This window comes from Rana temporaria, chromosome 5 (genome assembly GCF_905171775.1).
Source record: "Rana temporaria chromosome 5, aRanTem1.1, whole genome shotgun sequence".
Lineage (NCBI taxonomy): Eukaryota > Metazoa > Chordata > Amphibia > Anura > Ranidae > Rana > Rana temporaria.
The window spans coordinates 390,429,314-390,450,778 of NC_053493.1; the positions used below are offsets into that span (position 1 = coordinate 390,429,314).

Sequence of the window (21,465 nt, forward strand, 5' to 3'; positions counted from 1 at the left end):
GTTCCGGTATAGGCTAATACCATGACCACTGCCACAGGTTTCCTGTTTCAGCCTAGATTCTCACTATTGCGATGCAGGATCCAGAGCGATTCCAGTGCCGATTCCCGCATCGCATCTCCTCCCAAGCAGTTCACACTGCCCTCTGCGAATTGCTGTGGGTGTCAATACAAAGTTAATGACACCCCCAGATTGGTTCGCAGAACACAGTGTAAACTGTGGATTCGGACAGAAATCTTATCGCAGTTTCCAGTGCAGGGAAGAAAACTGTTCCTGCACCTTTTTCGTGTAAATGTGATGCGAGATCAGCCATACAACTGTATGGCTGAATTCACACTGCACAGACATCGCATTTGATCTGCACAGCAGTGCGGTGCGAATCACACCTGATGTCTGTGTTTGCAATAGTGTGAACCAAAATTCTTTTGATCGATCAAAATTCTTGACATCACTGGACAGCCTGGACAGTGAGACTTACCCTGCTGGATGCGAGCAAACTGCACCCATTGGATTGAGGTACCTCTGCATCTGTGGAGCAGGAGGATGCACCAGGCTCCATCAGGGGAAGGGGGGAAAAAATAACCATTGTTTTCCTGTTCTAAGCAGTTTTGTGCAGACAATTCTTTGTGTATCGGCAACATCTGTTCCGTGCGAAAGACTGTTCAGTTCTTCAGGGTATATTGTCAATAAAATGCGATCATGTCTGCTTCCAGAAAATATAAACACTCTGGTATGTCTGCGTGACTGGCTAAAGTGATGCCTACTTGCCTACTATAAAGTGACTGATAGTACGTTTTTCTTAAAGTTTAATAAGAAAAAATTACTTACGTCAGTGCTACAATTTGAATTTAAAACGTATTTGTGTGAACTGTGAAGTTAAGTCATGGATTGTGGAAACTAACTAGTGTCGGGTGATTGTATAGAGTGTATACCACATTTACCACTGATTAATGCAGAGTTGCAATGCAAGGAGATCAGCTAAAAGTAGTTGGATCTGTATGTGCGTTATAATTAATCGAAATTAGTCGATTAAGCGATTAAAAAAAAAAACGATTAATCTAACACGAAAATTTTAATCAGTAACAGTCCTAATTTTTTTGCATGTAATGTAATTGTATATTCTATGGATACATGATCTTTTGCAATAAATCTGGCATACTAACATTTTATTGAACTATTCACAATTGTCTTATCTGCTTAAAAAGCATGCGCACTGGTATACCCCCACGGACGGCGCATGCGCCATTAAAAAAAACGTCATTTACGTCGGGTCACGACGTATTAACATAAAACACGCCTCCATCACATCGATTTGAATTTCACGCCCTTACGCCGCCAATGTTACACTACGCTGCCGTAACTTACGGCGCAAATTCTTTGAGGATAAGGAAAATACGATGTAAGTTACGGCGGCGTAGTGTATCAGAGATACGGTACGCCGGCTGCAACCATGCGCCGCGCTACGTGGATCTGCCCCACTGTGTGCATCAATAGAAACGCACAGTCTAATAGCCTACAATTGCAAGGCACTCCTCTTTTCCTCCCATTTCCCTCCTCCAAGCTAACAGACTATCTGGAGACTGCATTGCCCACTGTTAACTTTTTCATGGTAAAATCGGAAGTACAGGGAAGCAGCCCTGAGAGAAAAGGAACCAGAATCATTGAAAGTTGTAAAATGCAAGAAAGAGTTTTAACAAATAGTTTACCGGGGAATATTACATTTTATTGTTTTCTAAAAGGCTAAAAAACATTGAAGGTTTATTAATTCTTTAATGTCTATTTCCTTTCAATAGACCTAGGAGTGCTTGTTGCATTACTGGTGAACAGATTTCACTTATCAGTTTAAATAAACAGCTCAGCAAATGTTGATACAAAATCCACTAAACACTGTTAACATGTTACATTTTATTAAATCTGTGACAACAATGCAGCGAGAGCCAACATACACACTCCTCAGGGTGGGGAAAAAAAGCAAACAGCAATCTATTTAATTAAGTGCCAGGATAAATTTATCAGACCTCATAAGATTTCCCTATCAGCCATAGACAGTACTGAAGGGAGGAAGTTGGAAGTTGCAACAGACTCAGCATACCTGTTTTTGTGTTCCCGCCTTTGTAAGATATGGCATTTATGGCAGCCAGAAGAGACGCTTTAGTTTTATGCGAGTTCAGCTTAAATTCTGTCCTTGCATCATCACTGTACTGAGCGACACCAACCTGAACGGAGAGAGGTACAATGGTAAGGCCTTGATTTCATTCAGCATATGCAGTATGCAGTTTAGCGGAAAGAGGAACATGCAGCTGAGCTTACCCAACTGTTCTGTAGTTATAATCCTTAGGCCCCGTACACACGACCGAACATGTCCGCGGACCAGTATCAGCGGACATGTTCGGACGTGTGTACGGCCGACCGGACAATTGTCCGGCGGATCAGACAGGTTTCCAGCGGACAAATGTTTCTTAGCATGCTAAGAAACATGTTCGCTGGAAGCCTGTCCGTCGGACATGTTCGGTCGTCTGTACAGACTCACCGTACATGTCCGCTCGGCCGAAAGCCCTCGCATGCGTCAAAGTGATTTGACACATGCGTGGAAGCATTGACCTTCCAGGGCCGCGCACGTCGCCACGTAATCGTCGCGGCGACGGCGCGGCCACGTCACCGCGTATCGTGTCCGCGCGGATTACTGTTTGATGGTGTGTACAACCATCAGACAGAAATCCGGCAGCGGACTGTCCGATGAAAACGGTCCGGCGGACCGTTTTCATCAGACAGTCCGTCTGTGTGTACGAGGCCTTAGACTGAACTTCAGATATACTATGCATCCAGAAAGTATTCACAGCGCTTCACTTTTTCCACATTTTGTTATGTTACAGCCTTGTTACAAAATGGATTACATTCATTATTTTCCTCAAAGTTCTATAAAGAATAGCCCATAATGACAATGTGAAAGAAGTTTTTTGAAATCTTTGCAAATTTATTAAAATTGAAAAAACAAAAAGAATCCCAAGTACATAAATAGTTACAGTCTTTGCTCAATACTTTGTTAAAGCACCTTTGTCACCAATTACAGTCTTTTGGTGTATGATGCTACAAGCTTGGCACACCTATTTTTGGTCAGTTTCTTCCATTCTTCTTTGCAGGACCATCAGGTTGGATGGGGAGGGTCGGTGCACAGCCATTTTCAGATCTCTTCAGAGATGTTCAATCGGGTTCACATCTCGGCTCTGGCTTGTCCACTCATGGACATTCACAGAGGTGTCCCGTAGCCACTCCTTTGTTATCTTGGCTGTGTGCTTAGGGTCATTGTTTTGTTAGAAGTTTAACCTTCACCCCAGTCTGAGGTCCAAAGCGCTCTGGAGCAGGTTTTCATCAAGGATGTCTCTGTACATTGCTGCATTCATCTTTCCCTCGATCATGACTAGTCTCCCAGTTACTGCCGCTGAAAAACATCCCCAGAGCATGATGCTGCCACCACCACTGTAGGGGTGGTATTGGCCAGGTGATAAGCAGTGCCAGGTGTTTGTTTCTCTAAGAGTACTTCAGGTGCCTTTTGGCAAACTCCAGACCGGCTGTCATGTGCCTTTTACTGAGGATTGGCTTCCATCTGGCCACTATATCATACAGACCTGATTGGTGTAGTGCTGCAGAGATGGTTATTCTTCTGGAAGGTTCTCCTCTCTCCCCAGAGAAACGCTGGAGCTCTTTTAGAGAGACCATCGGGTTCTTAGTGACCTCCCTGACTAAGGCCCTTCTCCACCGATTGCTCAATTTGGTGAGGCAGCCCACTCTAGGAAGAGTCCTGGTGTTTCCAAACTTCTTCCATCATTTTGATGATGGAGGCCACTGGGACCTTCAATGCTGTAGAAATGTTTCTGTACCCTTCCCCAGATCTGTGCCTTGATTCAATCCTGTCTCAGAGATCTACAGACAATTCCTTGGACTTTGTGGCTTGGTTTGTGCTCTGACATGCACTGGACCATATATAGACAGGTGCGTGCCTTTCCAAATCATGTCCAATCAACGTAATTTACCACAGGTAGACTCCAAAAAGTTGTAGAAACATTTCAAGGATGATCATTTTTTAACAGGATGCACCTGAGCTCAATTTTAAGTTTAATGGCAAAGGTTGTGAATACTTATGTACATATTAATTTTTATTTTTTTATTTTTAATACATTTGGAAAGATTTTAAACAAATTTTTTTCACGTTGTCATTATGGGGCATTGTAGAATTTTGAGGAAAATAATGACTTTTAATTCATTTTGGAATAAGGCTGTAACACAGTGCTTCAGTATTTGTTCCAGCCGGCCGAGATCCTCTTGTTTTCCCACTGGCCTCTACTGCCCACACTGGTTGCTAGGATCGCCTGGCATCTAGCAACAAGTGACATCAAAAGGAGAAGAGTGAGGCCCCAGTATTCAGAGCGAAGCAGGATTTAACTTCTTCCTCCTCAGCGCCTAGTGAATTTTGGCTCCACCCACCTCCTCCCTGTCATTTTTTGGGGATGTGTCCCTCCCAAAAGTGAGGGACTGTAAGTCCCAGTATGAACCCCTCAGAGCTGAGGATGTGTCAACTACCCCCCTCCCAACTAGTGGAGGACAACAATAAGCATATATAAATTGGTTTGCGCAAAAGTTATAGCGTCTACAAACTATGGGGGACTTTTAATTATTAATTTTTATTAGTACCGTAGTGGCGGTAAACAGCGACTTATAGCGGGACTCGTTGCTATAGAAACATTTGTAAGGGAGGGTTTAGTGCGATCACCACACCCACATGTGGGGGCACCAGAAATATTTCTGCACCCAGGTACAGTAGTGTATTTAGGTTTTATGCTGCCCTAGGCCTGACTAAACTCATGCACCCCTAATTTAAATATGACCCACCCCTTCCTGTCAAGGACACACCCCTTGCCGTTTAAGACCCGCCCTGAAAATTTCAAGTGGGGACACTAGTTCTGAGGGCCTGGGGGAGTCCCTTAATTTGCATAGATTTCCTCTCACTTCCTGTTTGGCTATGGGGTAGGAAGTGAAGGGAAATCTCTGCAATGGGACAGGGATAGTAAAAAAATAAACTGACGGGGCTATAACCTTCCCTTACTCTAGGCAATCCTTTTTTTTTTTTTTTTTAAGTTTGGATATAGTTCTACTTTAGGCACAAATTTCTGATAATTTCATGGAGAGAACTAAGAAGCTATAACCATGCCAATGGCGCAATAGAAAATACATAGCACAGTGAGGAAGGTTTGTGGTCCAGGGTTATAGGACAGGCAAAAGTAGAAGCACCGCCCCCCACCACAGTTGCGCAATGCCGTTTGCCTGCATACTGGAAGCAATGCGGACAGGGCACTAGATGAATTAGCATCTCTGCCCAGTCCGCCCCATAAGACTGGTGCTACACTAACAGAGTAGCGCAAGCCGGCGGGGGCTTTTTCCATGCTGCCCCCCTGCAAAGTGCTGCCCTATGCCTGGGCCTTGTTGGCCCAGGCCAGGATAAAGCATTGCCCAGGCATCTGTGACCCTAGGATCGGCCCTGTCAAAGCAGGAAGTAGATGCTGGCCCTGGATGGTGCTTGAACAAAGATGGTGCTTAGTCAGTGAAAGTACTGTGACCTCTCTAAGAGGTAATAAATACCTGGAAGTCTTCTTACACATACACATTACATACATGCACCTAGCATGAAAAAATGTATGTTAATGTCGATTTTACCAAGGCAACTCTTGGCTGTGTAATAAAGCTGCATACTTATATGAAATAAGTGACATGTGAAGAATGTAGAGATTTTACATGGCTGACGGTTTCACTTTAATTTTGAATTGGGTCATACCTGTGTCCCCTCAGGGCCGATGTCAGCCATGGCTCCAGCTGTGTTGTACAGGAAGCGGGTGACTTTGTGAAAGTTGTCATCTCCGATACTCCAGGATCCATCCACCAGGAATACGAGGTCTGCTCTGGCAGACTTACACACTAACATTTGGAGAACACAGACAAGCTTAATTATTTCTGATGACTATCAAAAGATGTGAGCAATTTTTTTTGACGTAGCATGTATAAAATTTGCAGTAATCCGGTCAAGAGGACGAGCACTTCTAATTATAGAAGACTCTAACCAGAGTCCCAAATCCAAACCTGTAAACCAATAATAACTGCTTTTGTTTTTTTATTTTTTTTTAAACCAACCAAACATGTAGACCCCAATGATAGCACCAGGAGGAAATTAGTAGAAATCCCTTGCCGCCCACAAGGGTCCTGAACCCTGTCAAGGCCATAGCTCCCACCTCCCTCCCCCTCAGGTATCCAAATGTTATACCTAAAACCATGGGCAATGGTATATAGAGTATATCACTCTAAAACCCATCATTTATATCAGCGTGTAGTACCTATACCTTCTCCCTCAGGCAAGGCCTATCAAAAACAAAACAATAACAAAATAGCATCTCCTTACCCCTTAAGCTTTCACTTAACCACATCCTCCTCCAATGTATATTTTGAGTCAACCCACCTAAACCAGACCTTTCCGAAACTTTTTGGGAGCCCCCCTGGTCTTAAACGTCATACAGTAGAGAAGAATGTCTGCATTCACAACTTACAACCTCCTAGCTATGGGTTTCCTATCTCCAAAATAGAGAACCCTAAGGAATAATTTGGTATATACCTCCAACCCTTCTTGGTCACAAATTCCCAGGAGGCATATATATATATATATATATATATATATATATATATATATATACACACACACACAATACACCAGGTGTGAACAAGCCCTTAATGAAATAAACTAAGCTACCCTAAATACACCCAAGCACATTTCACCTAAACAGTAAAATGAACAGAATTAAAGTGATATTAAAGTCTGTTTTTTTTTGTTTAAAAATAACAAATATGTCACACTTACCTGCTATGTGGAGTGGTTTTGCACAAAGCAGCCCAGATCCTCCTTTTCTGGGGTCCCTCATCAACACTCCTGGTCCTCCCCTCCTGCCCCCACAGCAAGCAGATTGCTATGGGGGCACCCAAGCCAAGACGCTACTCTGTGCGTCCATTTAGTTGTGGCTTTGCCCCGCCCCCTCTCTCTCCTTATTGGCTCACGACCCACTGCTGTATCAGCCAATGTGGAGGGAGAGTCCCGGACAGCCGAGACTCTCGTGAAACATCGCTGAGGTGGGCTCAGATAAGTATAAGGGAGGCTGAGGGGGGCTGCTGTACACAGAAGGTTTTCTTTTATCGTAGAACTTTTTGTGTGTCGGGAACCCGCACAAAATCGTGTGCTTTACTGACACACAGAGGAAAGCACTGCCATTTGGCAGAAGCACATGTGTGCCATTAATTGGTAATGGCACCCCAAAGCATCTTCAAATGTGCCTGCGTTTTTGTGTGATGAAGCGCATGTTGGGAAGCTCACTGAAATTAATTGGAAGCCCTACAAATGACATGAAGGAATATGCCTGAGCATGGTCTTACCTGTAAGTGTGAACCAAGCCAAGAGTTCCCAGTTCAGGTAAATTTTGCCTAAAACCAATCTACCAAAATCATTCTGCTGATCCCTAATTGGCAACAAATGCTGCTAATGTAGGTGTTTGTTACCTTCTCGGGCTGCAGGAATAGTTGGTGCAGGAGTTGGAGGTCTGGTCGGTGCTGCTGTTGCAACTGGCACTGAGGAAATGAAAGAAAAATAAATAATGAAGGTATTTACTAAAAAAAAAAAAAAAAAAAAAAATTTCCAGAGCATGTGTCACACTGTGTGACGTCAGGCATAAACTCACGTGTTGTTTCCACAATGCTGACACCGGGTCCTTCAGCCTCCTGTATCTGTGCATAGAGAGTGATCCTGTATCTGGAGTTGGGCATAAGTTCATAGAAACAGTGACGAGCTGTTCCACTAGCCAGGACAGCTTCTTGCTTGGAGCCATCTGCAATAAAATATTAAAGTTGAACGCTAGACTATCAGCTATATACCCAGATACATACTGTATATGGAAGCTATTTTACCAGCCAAAGGAGTTGTATGTGTGTCTATCCAGTCCTGAGATTACACAGCTCTACTACTCAGCCTATCCCTGTCATAAAAATTTGGGCAAAATTTGGGAACTTCAGAAGGATACTAGAATGTTAGTCAGATTGCCACCTCAAATAACGGACCCATGGAACCCTAGGGTTCATTCAGAAGTTGTTAGAGGTTCCTTGACCAATGAACAATTTCTGTAATGAACTGTAATGGGGGATTCTTCCCACAAATGTAATGGTCCTTTCACACAAGCTTTCTGATATGATGAAGATCAGAAGATTCATACAAATCTATAGGCAGACAAATGTAAACGGTCTGAGAGATAAAAATGGAAAAAGACTGCATCCTTTTCTGTTTTAGCTGATATGATGGTCAGAGGTAACCTGATGTGTGAAGACGCAAGGCTGTTTTCATCTCCGGGTCTGGATACAGACAGATGGCCACCCATAGATCCAACAAGGCTCCACAATAGTTGTCAATGCGGCTGAAAACTGAATGGGTCAATTCTACTCCGATTCAACAGGGGAGCTGTTCATGGATCAGACAAAGCCTGTCTGAAAACCCTTAGGAGCATTCTTCTTCCTAATGACCATCATGCTAGTTTACTGTAAGCTGTAAAAATAATAATTATTAGCAGGAGTTCCCTGAGACCAGAACATTATTTCAAGGGCTCCTTCATGTTAAAAAAGTTGAGAACAGCTTCTGTAGGATTTGGAGGAACTGAACCCCATGGACAGAGGGGTGGTTTTAGAATTGTGCATTACATGCAAAAAGGTAAAAAAATAACCTTTCCTGGGACTCTAATGCTTAAAGTGGAGGTTCACCCAAAAAATAAATTTTTAACATTAGATTGAGGCTAATTGTGGGGAAGCAGAATCGGGTGTTTTTTTTTAAATCAATGCAGTACTTACCGTTTTAGAGATAGATGTTCTCCGCGGCTTCCGGGTATGGGCTGCGGGACTGGGCATTCCTATTTGATTGACAGCCTTCCGACGGTCGCATACAGCGTATCACGAGTTCCCGAAAGTAGCCGAACGTCGGTGCGCAGGCGCCGTATAGAGCTGCACCGACGTTTGGCAACTCGTGACGCGCTGTATGCGACCGTCGGAAGGCTGTCAATCGAATAGGAACACCCAGTCTCGAAGATCATACCCGGAAGCCATGGAGAACATCTATCTCTAAAATGGTAAGTACTGCATTGATTTAAAAACACCAGATTCTGCTTCCCACAATTAGCCTCAATCTAATGTTAATTTTTTTTTTTTCGGGTGAACCCCCACTTTAATTTAAAATGCAAATTATAATTTCATTAATCTAATAATAATATTATCTATTACAATTTATGAAAAAGCCATATTAACACATATAAATTAAATGCACAGATAAAATATTGATGCGGTTACAGATTGATAATATTTGGAGATATACAAATGTACTTCAGCCTATATGAGGCGTGTATAAACGTGGGGCCAGTCCAGCTCAAGCTGTCCCTCAGGCTGCGCAAGTATTGACAGTGCACAACATCAGGTAACTACCAGTTAAACAGCCTCTTCCTATCTGTTTACTAGTAGTCTGTGGGGGTTAACACTGCACCCCCTAACTACTATACTTATATGCAGGGGTGTACTGACCATTCGGGCTCTAGGGGGCCCCATCAGGGTTGCCAGCCTCAGTAAAACCAGGGACAGTATCTAAAAATCTGTGTTTTTAAAAAAAAATCCCAGGATTATAGCTGCCCCGCCTCTCCAGTACCCTTTCAGTGTGTGTATGTGTATTCTGTGTGTATGTATACTGTGTGTGTATATTGTGTGTCTGTGTGTGTATACTGTGTATGTATACTGTATGTGTGTATACTGTGTGTGTATATTGTGTGTCTGTGTGTGTATACTGTGTATGTATACTGTATGTGTGTGTGTATACTAGTCTGTGTGGCCCCATAATCTATTGCCTGGGGGCCCCATAATCTCCTATTACCGGGGGCCCCATGAGTTGTCAGTCCGCCCCTGCTTATATGCATTGGTCTCTTCTCCCCTAGATATCCTGGTGGATTGTACTTTGGGTCATTGTAGACCCTTCATTAAGAAGTAGATACTCCCCTTTTTCCATCTGCTGGGACATCCTCTATAATTGCTACTCCAATTTCTAAAGCACGCCCTTGTTATATTACGTTTCATACAACTTGTTGGACTTAAAGCAGGTCTTCAGTCAGTTCTGCAAAAAACTTTAGCTGATGACTTTTAATACACACAAACTTACCAGTCCAGAGATCCAGCACCGTCCATACCTGGTCAAAACTGGGTACCCGCTCCCTCCTACCAAAAATATGCTCCAAATATAGCAGAGGAGCGGGGTGGGAAGAGGAAGAACAGAATTTCCCCTTTGAGTTAAATTCCTCTTTAGTCCCTAGTAATCCAGAACATTCAGCTTTAAACAGAACATCTTTTTAAATATTCTTCATCAGGGAAAGCGAATAATGGAGCACCATATTGCTTCCAGATAAGAAGGAAATGTATCTTGCTTCAAGCCAGCATAGCTCAGAAGAATTACATAATGAGAATATAGATAACCTCCAGATGATAATATTGGACCTTGTTCCAACTTTTTTCTCTATGATGCAATGAAAGCTTTTAGTACTTGTCAACTTGTGCTCTAAAGGTTCCCATACACATGGAAATCAAGAACCCTGTTGGCTTGGGTATCTTTTAAAATTCTGTTGTGGCTTCACCCATAACAGCCACCTTTCCCATAGAATGAGATGGTGTCACTGGCTCCCTCTATCCCCCACTGTGCCTGGCTGCAGGTCTTCTCTCTTAATTTCCTACTAAATATAAAGTAAAGGGGTCCCTCTTGCCCTACTTATAGCACACATCAACCTGCCTCAAAGAGCAGCCAAATTGCACCAAGGCCAACTTGGCACTCTCCAATGCTGCTTGTCTTCCTTTGAACCTCATAATATGCCTTCTGAACCTTGGAGCAGCTCAGCTTTGTGGAAAATAGACCAGACACTTATTGTCAGCAACTTAGGGGCAAATATAGGGGGGTTTGACATTCTCACTTAAGAGCAAAATGTCTTTAAAGACAAATAAACACAAAAATAAAAGTTTAAGTGTTCATACTGGTCAATAGTTGGGGTGGCTGCATTTGTTTTTTGGCTTTTGGTCTTTTTCTACTTTATTTTCACCTGGTATTTCTGAAAATAACACACTTCCTTTACCTGGGTAGTAGAGATAAGCTTGGGTATCCTCCCAACTGGGAACACATAGGCCCGGATTCACAGACACTGGCGCATATTTATGCTGCCGTAGCGTATCTCCTTTACGCTACGCCGACACAGCGCAGAGAGGCAAGCACTGAATTCACAAAGCCAGTGCTTCCAAATCTGCGTTGGGTTTCTCAGGCGTAAGCCGGCATAGGTGGAAGTGGGCGTGAGCCATGAAAATGAGGCGTGACCCCATGCAAATGATGGGCTGAGTGTCAGACAGATACGTATAATGAACGGCGCATGCGCCGACCCGTGGGCACATCTCAGTGCGCATGCTCACAATCCCGTCGGAACAACTGCCTAAGATACGTCGGATCACTGCCTACGGCGTTAACGTAACCTACGCCTAGTCATATTCACGTCCTATGTAAAATATGTCGGCTTGTGTTCCCTGGTGCAGCCCTTTGCATGGATGCTGCTGAGTTACACCTCCTTTATGGGGCATAACTTTACGCTGGACGTATGACTTTACGTGTCGGACGGACGTACATTTGTGAATCGGCGTATCTCCCTTGTTTGCATATGTGAATAGAAAATGAATGGGAGCGCCAAATACGTCCAGCATAAATATGCGCCCACTTTACACCGGCGTAGGCAAGTTACGTCGGTCAGATGACTCCTATTTTCAGGCGTATCTTAGTTTTGTGGGCACGGCGCACAGATACGACGGCGCATATTTGCACTTACGCGGCGTATCTCGAGATACGTCGGTGCAAGTGCTTTGTAAATCCGGGCCATAATCTCTGCTCCCCAGCTTATCTCTTTGATTATGTGAGCTATGGGATGCAAATGACCTGGCTCTGGGGGGGTAGGTAGATGGCACTGGAAGTTATAGCCTTGTTGTGTTCAAAATTATGTAACCGTTATGTGACGTAACCTTGTGGGGCATCTGACAGATAGGCAGCTTCTGCAAACCGAGAGGCTATCACAGTATGCTGCAGTATACACAACCCAGGGTTGTATAAGCAAAAGTCTGACTTGGAGATTGAAGTGCCACATCAAAAGGTAAGAATCCAGAATTACGTTTATTTTAAGTATTAATGAGGTTTAGCAGCCAACATGTTTCTAGGGCTGACATCACCCGTTTCATCCGGCCTTTAACAGAATGTGGGGTTAACAATCTGGGAATCCAGAGATACAGTAACTGATGAATTAACTAGTGTGTGTGTATTTTACCTCATTAATACTTTGAATAAACTACATTCTAGATTCTTAACCTTTGGGGTGACCTTTTAATTTCTAAACCAGAGTTTTGCAGAGCACCCTGAGAGACTGTGTCACCCTGCTCTGTGCTTCCTTTCCCATTTCAGAAGCCAATACAGACACTTTCATTCCAATCTGTGCTTGATTAGAAAATTATTTTATTTATTTATTATATCTAGGTCATAATTAAATTATGACCTAAAATAAGGACGATTCATGGTGCTGTCCTTACTAACCAAATGCATGTTTACCTTCCAACCTTGCTGATTGGTTGTGTTGAGTTATACCCCTCCTACCTTTGCACAGACTTGCATATTGTGCTTACAGCGTAAAGTAACAGGTTCTCTTGTAGTCCTTAACATGCACTTGCACTGTTGGCAGTTTCCTTCCCCAATTTGTTTGTAGAGAAGAAAAAGCCTGTCGACTGCTCAAGTGATAGAGACATTCATTGTTGGTTATGTGTATGCTACTACTGTTTAGGAATGGCAGTCATCATAGAGACATCAGGTCCAAGACCTATTTTAAATATGACAACTCCAAACCTATACCAAAACAGTTGCATATGCCACAATGGGCGTTTCTGCCACTTGAGCACTCAACACCCCCCCCCTTCCTTTGCCCCCTTAAGGACCCAGGGCTGGGATTCCCAAGGCATGGAGAGCGACCAACCTCTTCCTGCATGGAGACTGGGGTATGCTTCACAAGTGCACTTGGAAGCTTGTGTCTACCCTAGTAGAGTGGGGGTGTATAGTAATAAGGGGTCGCTAATAATAGGTGGTAAATAAATTCCAAATTCTAGTGTGAAACAATATGCTAACTAGAAGGTCAACAATACAATATTGATTTCAAGTGCAAGTGCTTAAATGATAACAACATAAAAAAATAAGTGCAAACAGGTCCAAAAACTGCAGCAATGATCACTAAGTGATAAGCAATTGGTAAGTCCATGCATCAAATGGTTAAATTAAGAGTAGACACCATCACCACGGAACAGATATCAAACTGGCGACACCCAGTGAGAGGTAGAGGTAAGTGACCCTTCGGTTTAAAAAAAGGATCAGGTGGAGCTTTAGTACAGTTGGTGGCCTAAGGTCTGTACTGGTACCTGGATGGGACTGGCTAGGAATGAACTCCAACAGAAGAAATTACCGGCCATAGTGAAGTTCCGCGATTTATTATAAAACAGATTAAAAACTAAAGCCAAATGGCCGCTTACTTGTGCAAGTGAGTCACATCTGACTCAGGGTTATACGATACCCATCATGTGACCAGGAAGCTTCCTGACGACATCAATAGATGAAACGTACGTCGAGGCGTTCCTGGTCACGTTCAGCTACTTCCGGATTTGGCATTTCATCTATGGTAATTTCTTCTGTTGGAGTCCATTCCTGGCCAGTCCCATCCAGGTACCAGTACAGACCTTAGGCCACCAACTGTACTAAAGCTCCACTTAGTGACCATTGCTGCATTTTTTGGACCTGTTTGCACTTATTTTTTTATGTTGTTATCATTTAAGCACTTGCACTATTGTATTGTTGACCTTTTAGTTAACATATTGTTTCACGCTAGAATTTGGAATTTATTTATCACCTATATTTAGCGCAACCTTATTACTATACACCCCCCACATTGCTAAAGTTGTTTTCACACCACTTTAGGGGAGCAGCTTTCTTAATATATTTTACATTACTATAGCGCAGGGTTCATTATTTACTCATTTCTACCATAGAAGAGGTTAGCTTGGTTACGTTCAACTTTGCCAAATGTATGTTGATACTTTTAAATCTTCCTTAAACAATCTATTTAACATGTAATACTGTCTACTTACTACTTTATAATGGCTTTCCTGCCTCTTTTATTTTTCTGGTGCATACCTTGGGGGCAACCAACCCACAAACACTTCCTTACTCAATGCTCTCCCCTTACTCTTTTCACCTGCACCAAATGCATTTTTATCTTCTAGTCTTAATACCTGTACATCTTTGCGCAAATCTTTCCTTTATCCTTGCATAGAAAAAAAGAAAACAGGTTCTCCTGGTAGAACTCCCTTTGTTCCTTTCCCCATGCTCCCCTACTATCCCTTTCTCTTTCCAGAGTCCACCTCTTTGGGCTTTGTTTTTCTGACAAATTCACTTTAATTACAAAACATTACACTTTTAAGGTCAACTCCACACAAAACTGATATCTCAGCGTTGCTAGGCATTCATGATTTAATTGACCCACCACCTGCTTGTGTTGTTTGGAAACTTCAAAGATGTGATTTTCCTGCAGTCATTTGTATCCCTTCCACAGGGCAACAATGAGGGGGCCCTTGCTCAGATTTATAAGGAAAATAGGTCCCCATTATTTGACTTTGCATTTGTTTTGGCACTTACAGTAGGTAAAGCTGAGATTCAAGAGATATCTCCCAGGGTATTAAATTGTATAATTTTATGTGTTCGTGTTATTGCGAATATCTACAGTGATTTGCAATGTATTATTATTAGTATTCCTTTTTTAATGCCCATTGTGTATTTAATATGCATTTACTTATTAATCCAGCGCACAAAGCAGAAGCCAGAGCCACAAGCATAGTGAAAATCTATCACAAAAATACAACGAACATCTGTACGACTTGGAAGGACTGATCTCTGCAGACACATCAGCAGCTAAAATATTTTGTCTATAGCGAAAGAAAATTAATTTTCCAGGACTGTCATGCCCCATTTAGAAGCCCAAATATTTTCTGATTTAAATTACGTTCTTTTTTTTTCTCGTAAACAATTGGAAAGTAATCCCGCAGAATTAGTCAGCAATTGGAAAGTAATCCCGCAGAACGACTTTGATTTAATACTTTTTACTCTTTTTTTCTTTACTGTTGTGATTGTTTTAACTCGTGGAGGTATTTTATTCCCTTGTTATGAGAACCAGACAAAACATATTAGTGTATTTTAGGGCCAAAGCTTGTTTTTACTTTTTGGATAGAAGATTAAATGGTTAGTACACCTGTGGAATTTACTTCTTTCTGTGTCCTTGCTGGGGAAATTCATCCACTCTATTGTTTCTAGTGACCATTGTATCTAATACAGAAAATGTAAGTAACGTTTACATTTTTGAGATATCACAGGAACAGTTACCCCTGCCAGCAATGATTTTTTCTGTCATCTATGACTTAGCAACTGAGCTCCTTGTCCCAGTAGTGACTTGGCAGTTTAGCTCATTGTGATGACCTCCCGGCAGTAACTTGGCTCCCCCTGCCATCCCCTCCCAGCAAGGGCTCCACATTTTAGCTTATATCGCCCCCTCTCCCAGCTCAACTTAGCAGCTCAACATCCACTGCCCTCCTCCCAGCAGTAAGATCATCCTAGATCTATTTTTCCATGGGTACATTAGAGATTAGAAGGTTGGAAGGTTTTTGAGTCACTACTGGGTGGAGAAGCAAGGGAGGCTGAATTAGCATGGATAAGGAATTTAGTGTTTCTGGTGTGAAATGTGAGGACAAATGGCTTCACTGTGAAAACTCTATGATTAAGCCCCGAAAAGGGCGAAACACCTCTAAGTTCTCTACAGGTGGATAACAGTAGCTGAATTCATTATTTATCTGTCTCAGTCACATTTATGCAACAGTGAGTCGGTGTCTGTGTGCAGATGGCCACCATTTTGTTTAAGTCAGCGAAGACCTGTTGTAACCCCTTCATGCCAATGTAACACAAATATGTGGCCTGACTGGACTGGCCTTTTTTCTGTGGGGCCGCATATTTGCGTATCTCCCAGCACAGAGACTGGAACCTCACCGTGAGCCCTGGGCCCCGTACTAACAATCAGGATCCAGAACTCACCCATTGGCTATCACAGTGATCAGTGGAACTCCTTACCCCAATCTTTACGTATATCTCCTTCTCTATTAGCTTTTAGAGGATCCCTGAAAACCCTTCTCTTCAGAGAAGCCTATCCTACCCACATCTAACAACTGTATTTTAATTTTGTTCATCTGATCACCCCACATCTACTACCCTTTGTTCCACTTGACCCTCCCTTCTAGATTGTAAGCTCTAACAAGCAGGGCCCTCTGATCCCTCCTGTATTGAATTGTATTGTAACTGTACTGTCTTCCCTGATGTTGTAAAGAGCTGTGCAAACTGTTGGCGCTATATAAATCCTGTATAATAATAATAATCAGTCACTGTGAAGCCCGTCCCGTGTTTACTTTCTGTGCAAATAGAGGAGAGAGATGCATCGTATCTTTCTCTTTTCTTGCAGAGAAAAAAAAATTGTGTGTAAAAAGAAATAATAATAATAATAAAATACAAAAAAGTACATAGATCAAGATTTTATCTAGGTCAGTGCCAGGGTTAGTGTTTGGGTCAAGGTCAGGGTCAAGGGTTAAGGTCAGTAATTTTTTGGACAGTTTTTTTTTAATTAGTATTAGTGTGTTTTAGGTAGGATAAAAACAAAAAAACAAAATGCGCAATATTGTTTTTGGGCTGTACTACGGGTACATACAATAACTAACGTACACATACAGTATGTGGTATCGCTGGTATCATCAGGAGCAGAATAATTTAATTAGGGTTGTTCTTTGGTGGAAGTTTATAGTAGTACCAATAAATATACAGCTAAATTAAAAAAAATTGTTTCCAGTTTTCCTTTTGATAATAACAAATTCAGGAGATATCCATTACCATTTTCCATCAAATGAAAGCCCAATTTGTCCTGAAAAAACAAGGTAGAATCCACCTGGATGCACAAAGTAGTTGTGATGATATGTACGGTTTTACCAACACATGTCAAAGTTGCAAAATTGTCCTTGGACATTTAGATTTGTTTTACCCTTAGGCCCCATACACACGACCAAACATGTATGCTGAAACTGGTCCGCGGGCCAGTTTCAGCATACATGTTCGGTCGTGTGTAGGCGCGAGCGGGCCGAATTCCAGCAAACATTTGCCCGCCGGGCCTTTTCCCAGCGGGCAAATATTCCTGGACGTGTTTTAAAACCGTCCGCTGGAATCCTGCCCGCTCGGACATGTACGGTCGTCAGTACAGACCTACCGTACATGTCCGAGCGCCCGCCGTCCCTCGCATGCGTCGAATGACTTCGACGCATGCGTGGAAGCCTTTAAATGGCAGGCCCGCCCACGTCGCCGCGTCATCGCCGCGTCATCGTCGCGGCGACGACGCGGACACGCCCCGCGTAGTGTTTACGCACGGACTTCTGTACGATGGTTAGTACAACCATCGTACAGAAGCCCTCTGGCAGGCATGTACGGTGAAAACGGTCCGACGGACCGCTTTCATCGTACATGTTTGCTCGTGTGTACCGGGCCTTAGACGTGCAGAGGTTAAATTTACTGTTTGAATGACCATGTCCTGGCCACTAAATTCTACAAAATGTTTTAGTGATGGTGTCATATCTAGTCTGCCAGCTGATTTACATAACAATAATGGTGGGGGTCCAGAGTTTTTCAGTTGATATACTGTAGCTTATGGAAACTGATTTTTACATAATATCAGAGAAGTAATGTTCCAACATACCCTGCAGTGACTCGATGATGATCCTGTATGAGGTTGCATGTCTGTGAAGCTGCCATTGGGAACAGATACTGGTCATCTTAACTTGATAAGCACTCAGATTTGTCACTCCGAGATATACTGTTAAAGAACAAACACAAGCAATCAGTCACTGAGACTCATGTTAAAATGATTAAAGCATCCTGTACACTGTAATGATCGTGAGGTTTGATAAACCCTAAACTGTGTAGCTAAAATAGGGGAGTAGTAAAGAACGACGTGCCACTTTCATTTTCTCTAAAATGCGCAAATTGGTAACAAAAATGGTCAGAGTTAAATCTTATGTGCTAGTCATTCAGGGAAGTTTACACATTTGACAAACCAGTCCAGCTTAAACACATTTAATAAAAAGCAGAGGTATCATAAACCTCCACTAGCAAGAGTCTGTAATATACTTTCTAATGAGTAAATGATCACATCACAAAAAAACTTGAGAGCAGCTTACAGAATACTCATCTGTCATACTGAGGGTAGTGACCTATACTGTTCTACAGCTAAACTGCACAAAGTTAAGGATCCTACAATCTCCATAATTCCTACTGTCATTTAGTTACCTTCATAAACAGTGGTTACACGAAAGTAAAAGAATATATCAATCAATTAGACACCAAAGGCAATTATACTACAAGGTCTAGGAGGCTAATAAGACGCATTAGATCTCCTAGGAGAATGATTCTTCCGATGTATATCATGTTTGGTGTCTAAAAAATCATAATTTCATTATGTTATACAATATGTTGTCAGATTGTGAACAGAATATAGTTGTACACAGGATAGTTGGCATTAAGGGTCAGTTGGGAAAAATAAAGTTCTCTCCAGTACTCTTACCATCTACCCCTATGTACCTTTTATTGTGTGGGATTTGATCTCTAAGGACAACAAATAGCTGCTGCAATTATCTGAATAAGACAAATCTACAGATTCTCCTATATGCATTAGCAGTGCCGATCCTGACCTCCCTGGAGCCCTAAGCAAAATGACATGTCACATTAAAGTTGAGAAGCGGGGGGGGGGGGTCTGCCGAAAATGACATATCAGAAGTGGGGGGCCGACAGTGACATGTCACATTGGGGAGGGGGGGGGACAGGGTGTTCTGCTGTCGGAAATTACATCTTACATTAAAGTGAGAAGCAGGGGGGGTGCTGACTTCTTACCTCTTCTCCCATGCAGCCAGTGAGTTGAGAAGCGGGGTGAGGGGGCCGAAAATGACTTCTCACCAGGCTGGGCCTCTAGTAATTTGGGGGACCCTAAGCAGCTTGCATAGTGAGCCTATAGGGCGCATCAGCCCTGTGCATTAGACAGTGTGAATGGACAAATCTCTGCTGCAGGCCTTTGTAACAGAATATCAGAACAGTAACTGAAGCTGATTTGGCTGTAGTCACTGTTTGCCCAACTTTTTTTCACACAGCTCCTTCAATGTCTCAATCAAAATTTGTCCAGCCGGGTGGTGTCAGCAGGTTCAAATTTCAAAGATTCACAGGAATGGGGCAATTCAAGCCTTGTATGGTCAGCTTTACTCTGCAAGCATTCCAAACTATGTACTGAACAAATACCAGGAGGATACACTTATTATATTTTGTTACTTTTAAAACCTTTTTATCATATAGTTTCTTATGTCTGTTTTTGAATTTTCTTTTCCACAAACAGTTCCAGCATAATTTTTCTTTCCTTTTCGTTAAAACAATATTTAAATATCATTAAGCTGAATCTCTGAATGCTTTAATTAGAAGTGAAAGAACATTGCCTCGTTGAGGAAGCCTTTGATTTTACATCTGTGCTTTAAATAATAAAAAACGCGGCTTGTGGTCAGTGCTGATGTCATCGGGAGCCCACCTTACAAGCTCCTGATTGTGGGCAGTTGACCTTGAACTATCAGTGACTGCTTGGTTACAGTTCTGGGCATGACAATGGAGCATGCCCCAGAACAAGACAACAATGCATATATGCGGTGGCTGGGCATTAGGGTCCACCCACCCACCGCTGCATTATGCATATATATGAACTGCTGTAAAAGCAGTTAAAAGCCAACACCAGCAAAACTATATTGTGGTGAAAGGTTGAAAGCCTCAATTTCTTTGTATTTATGTGAAAAACACAATACATTCTGTTTAGAATGCTCAACCAAAGTATGAATATAAAGAAATAACTGAGAAAGTTTGGAGGACTGCCCCTTCTTCTAAAAGCTAAACAGGTAGTTTCCTGGCTATCATGCTCACCATGCTGATCCAGTAGCTTCAGTACTTTCTGTGGATCACATCAAATCAAATCCTAACTTTCACAATCTGCAAAAATACTTTTTTAGCTTAGCACAGAAGAGTTTAAGCCCCCAAAAGGCTATGTTTTGCTGTCTATGTGCCAATGTTAAGATCTCCATTCATTTCCTGCCCTGGGGACACAAAGGGGAATGAGAGGACTTCCCATCCCAGAGAACTGTCACCAGAACAGTTGTATAAATTGGAAGATTGAGGGCTGTTGTTCTGGGCCTGTGTTGATAACAGCAGTCTGGGATACTTCTGAGGTCATTCAGATTCCATTGACAGGTGCACTTGACCTGCAGATTATCTCCTCCTGACCTGCATTTTGACCTGATTCCCATAGACTTGCGTGGCAATGAAAAAGTTATTGAGTGAAATACTCATAATTACTAAAAATTACACCATCCCAAACAAGTTTGTATAAAATTGTAACTTGGGGTGAGCCCAAGAGTGTTAGGACATGGAGGCATTCTCCTCCTCGCAGCTGCCCATTTGCAAGGGGTGTATATATGTGCAGCTCCAGGGTGGGGGATGGCTGTGCCACTTATGATTGGCTGTTGATATTGACATCTTCCTGGTGGGGTAGATTTCCGAACCCGCCTGAGCTCATCCCTAATTGTAACATTAACCTGAACATTGACAGACATGGGGAAAAATGTTACAGCAATTAATTAATATACAGCTGCACATTCCAACACTATTTTTGGGGGGCTTTCTTAAGCAGAGCAAAGCTCACTATATAAATGGGAAGGGGGCTACTTACATGTTTTGCCCACTCCAGTCAATGCATCACTGAATCCGGTGGAATATGATGCTAGAACCTTAAGATTGTATTCTGTCCCACTGAGAAGATTAAGAATCAATATGGTGTTCACATCATCGCCCACAAACGTCTCCAGAGCCGGACCCGTTCCTGAAACAAAGCAGAGAGACCAAAATAACCACCAGCCCATGGCAGCACCTTTGCTTCAGTCAGAAAACTTACATTCAATTACTAATTTTAGAACATGCCTACATATTCCTGGAGTGCCCTTGTGTTAGTCTTGGATAATGCTGGCTTGCAAATATTTTTACATTGTAAAACTGGGGAAATATAGCTTGCTGCTATAGTTAAGTGTTCCTAAACAGACCTGTTCCAAATCACACACACGTCTAATGAATCTCAAGTTTTTTTGAAAGGTTAAGAAACC

At 42.5% G+C, this 21,465-nt stretch overlaps 1 protein-coding gene across 1 annotated transcript in view; it reads right to left on the reverse strand.

The window, feature by feature from the left end:
• COL14A1 (collagen type XIV alpha 1 chain) overlaps window positions 1-21,465 on the reverse strand; it is a 292,376-nt gene that overhangs the window by 72,182 nt on the left and 198,729 nt on the right. Inside the window, 6 exon segments of the mRNA XM_040354914.1 lie at window positions 2,090-2,213; window positions 5,825-5,964; window positions 7,585-7,653; window positions 7,764-7,910; window positions 17,985-18,101; window positions 21,039-21,188. Of these exon segments, the coding sequence (XP_040210848.1) occupies window positions 2,090-2,213; window positions 5,825-5,964; window positions 7,585-7,653; window positions 7,764-7,910; window positions 17,985-18,101; window positions 21,039-21,188 (747 nt within the window).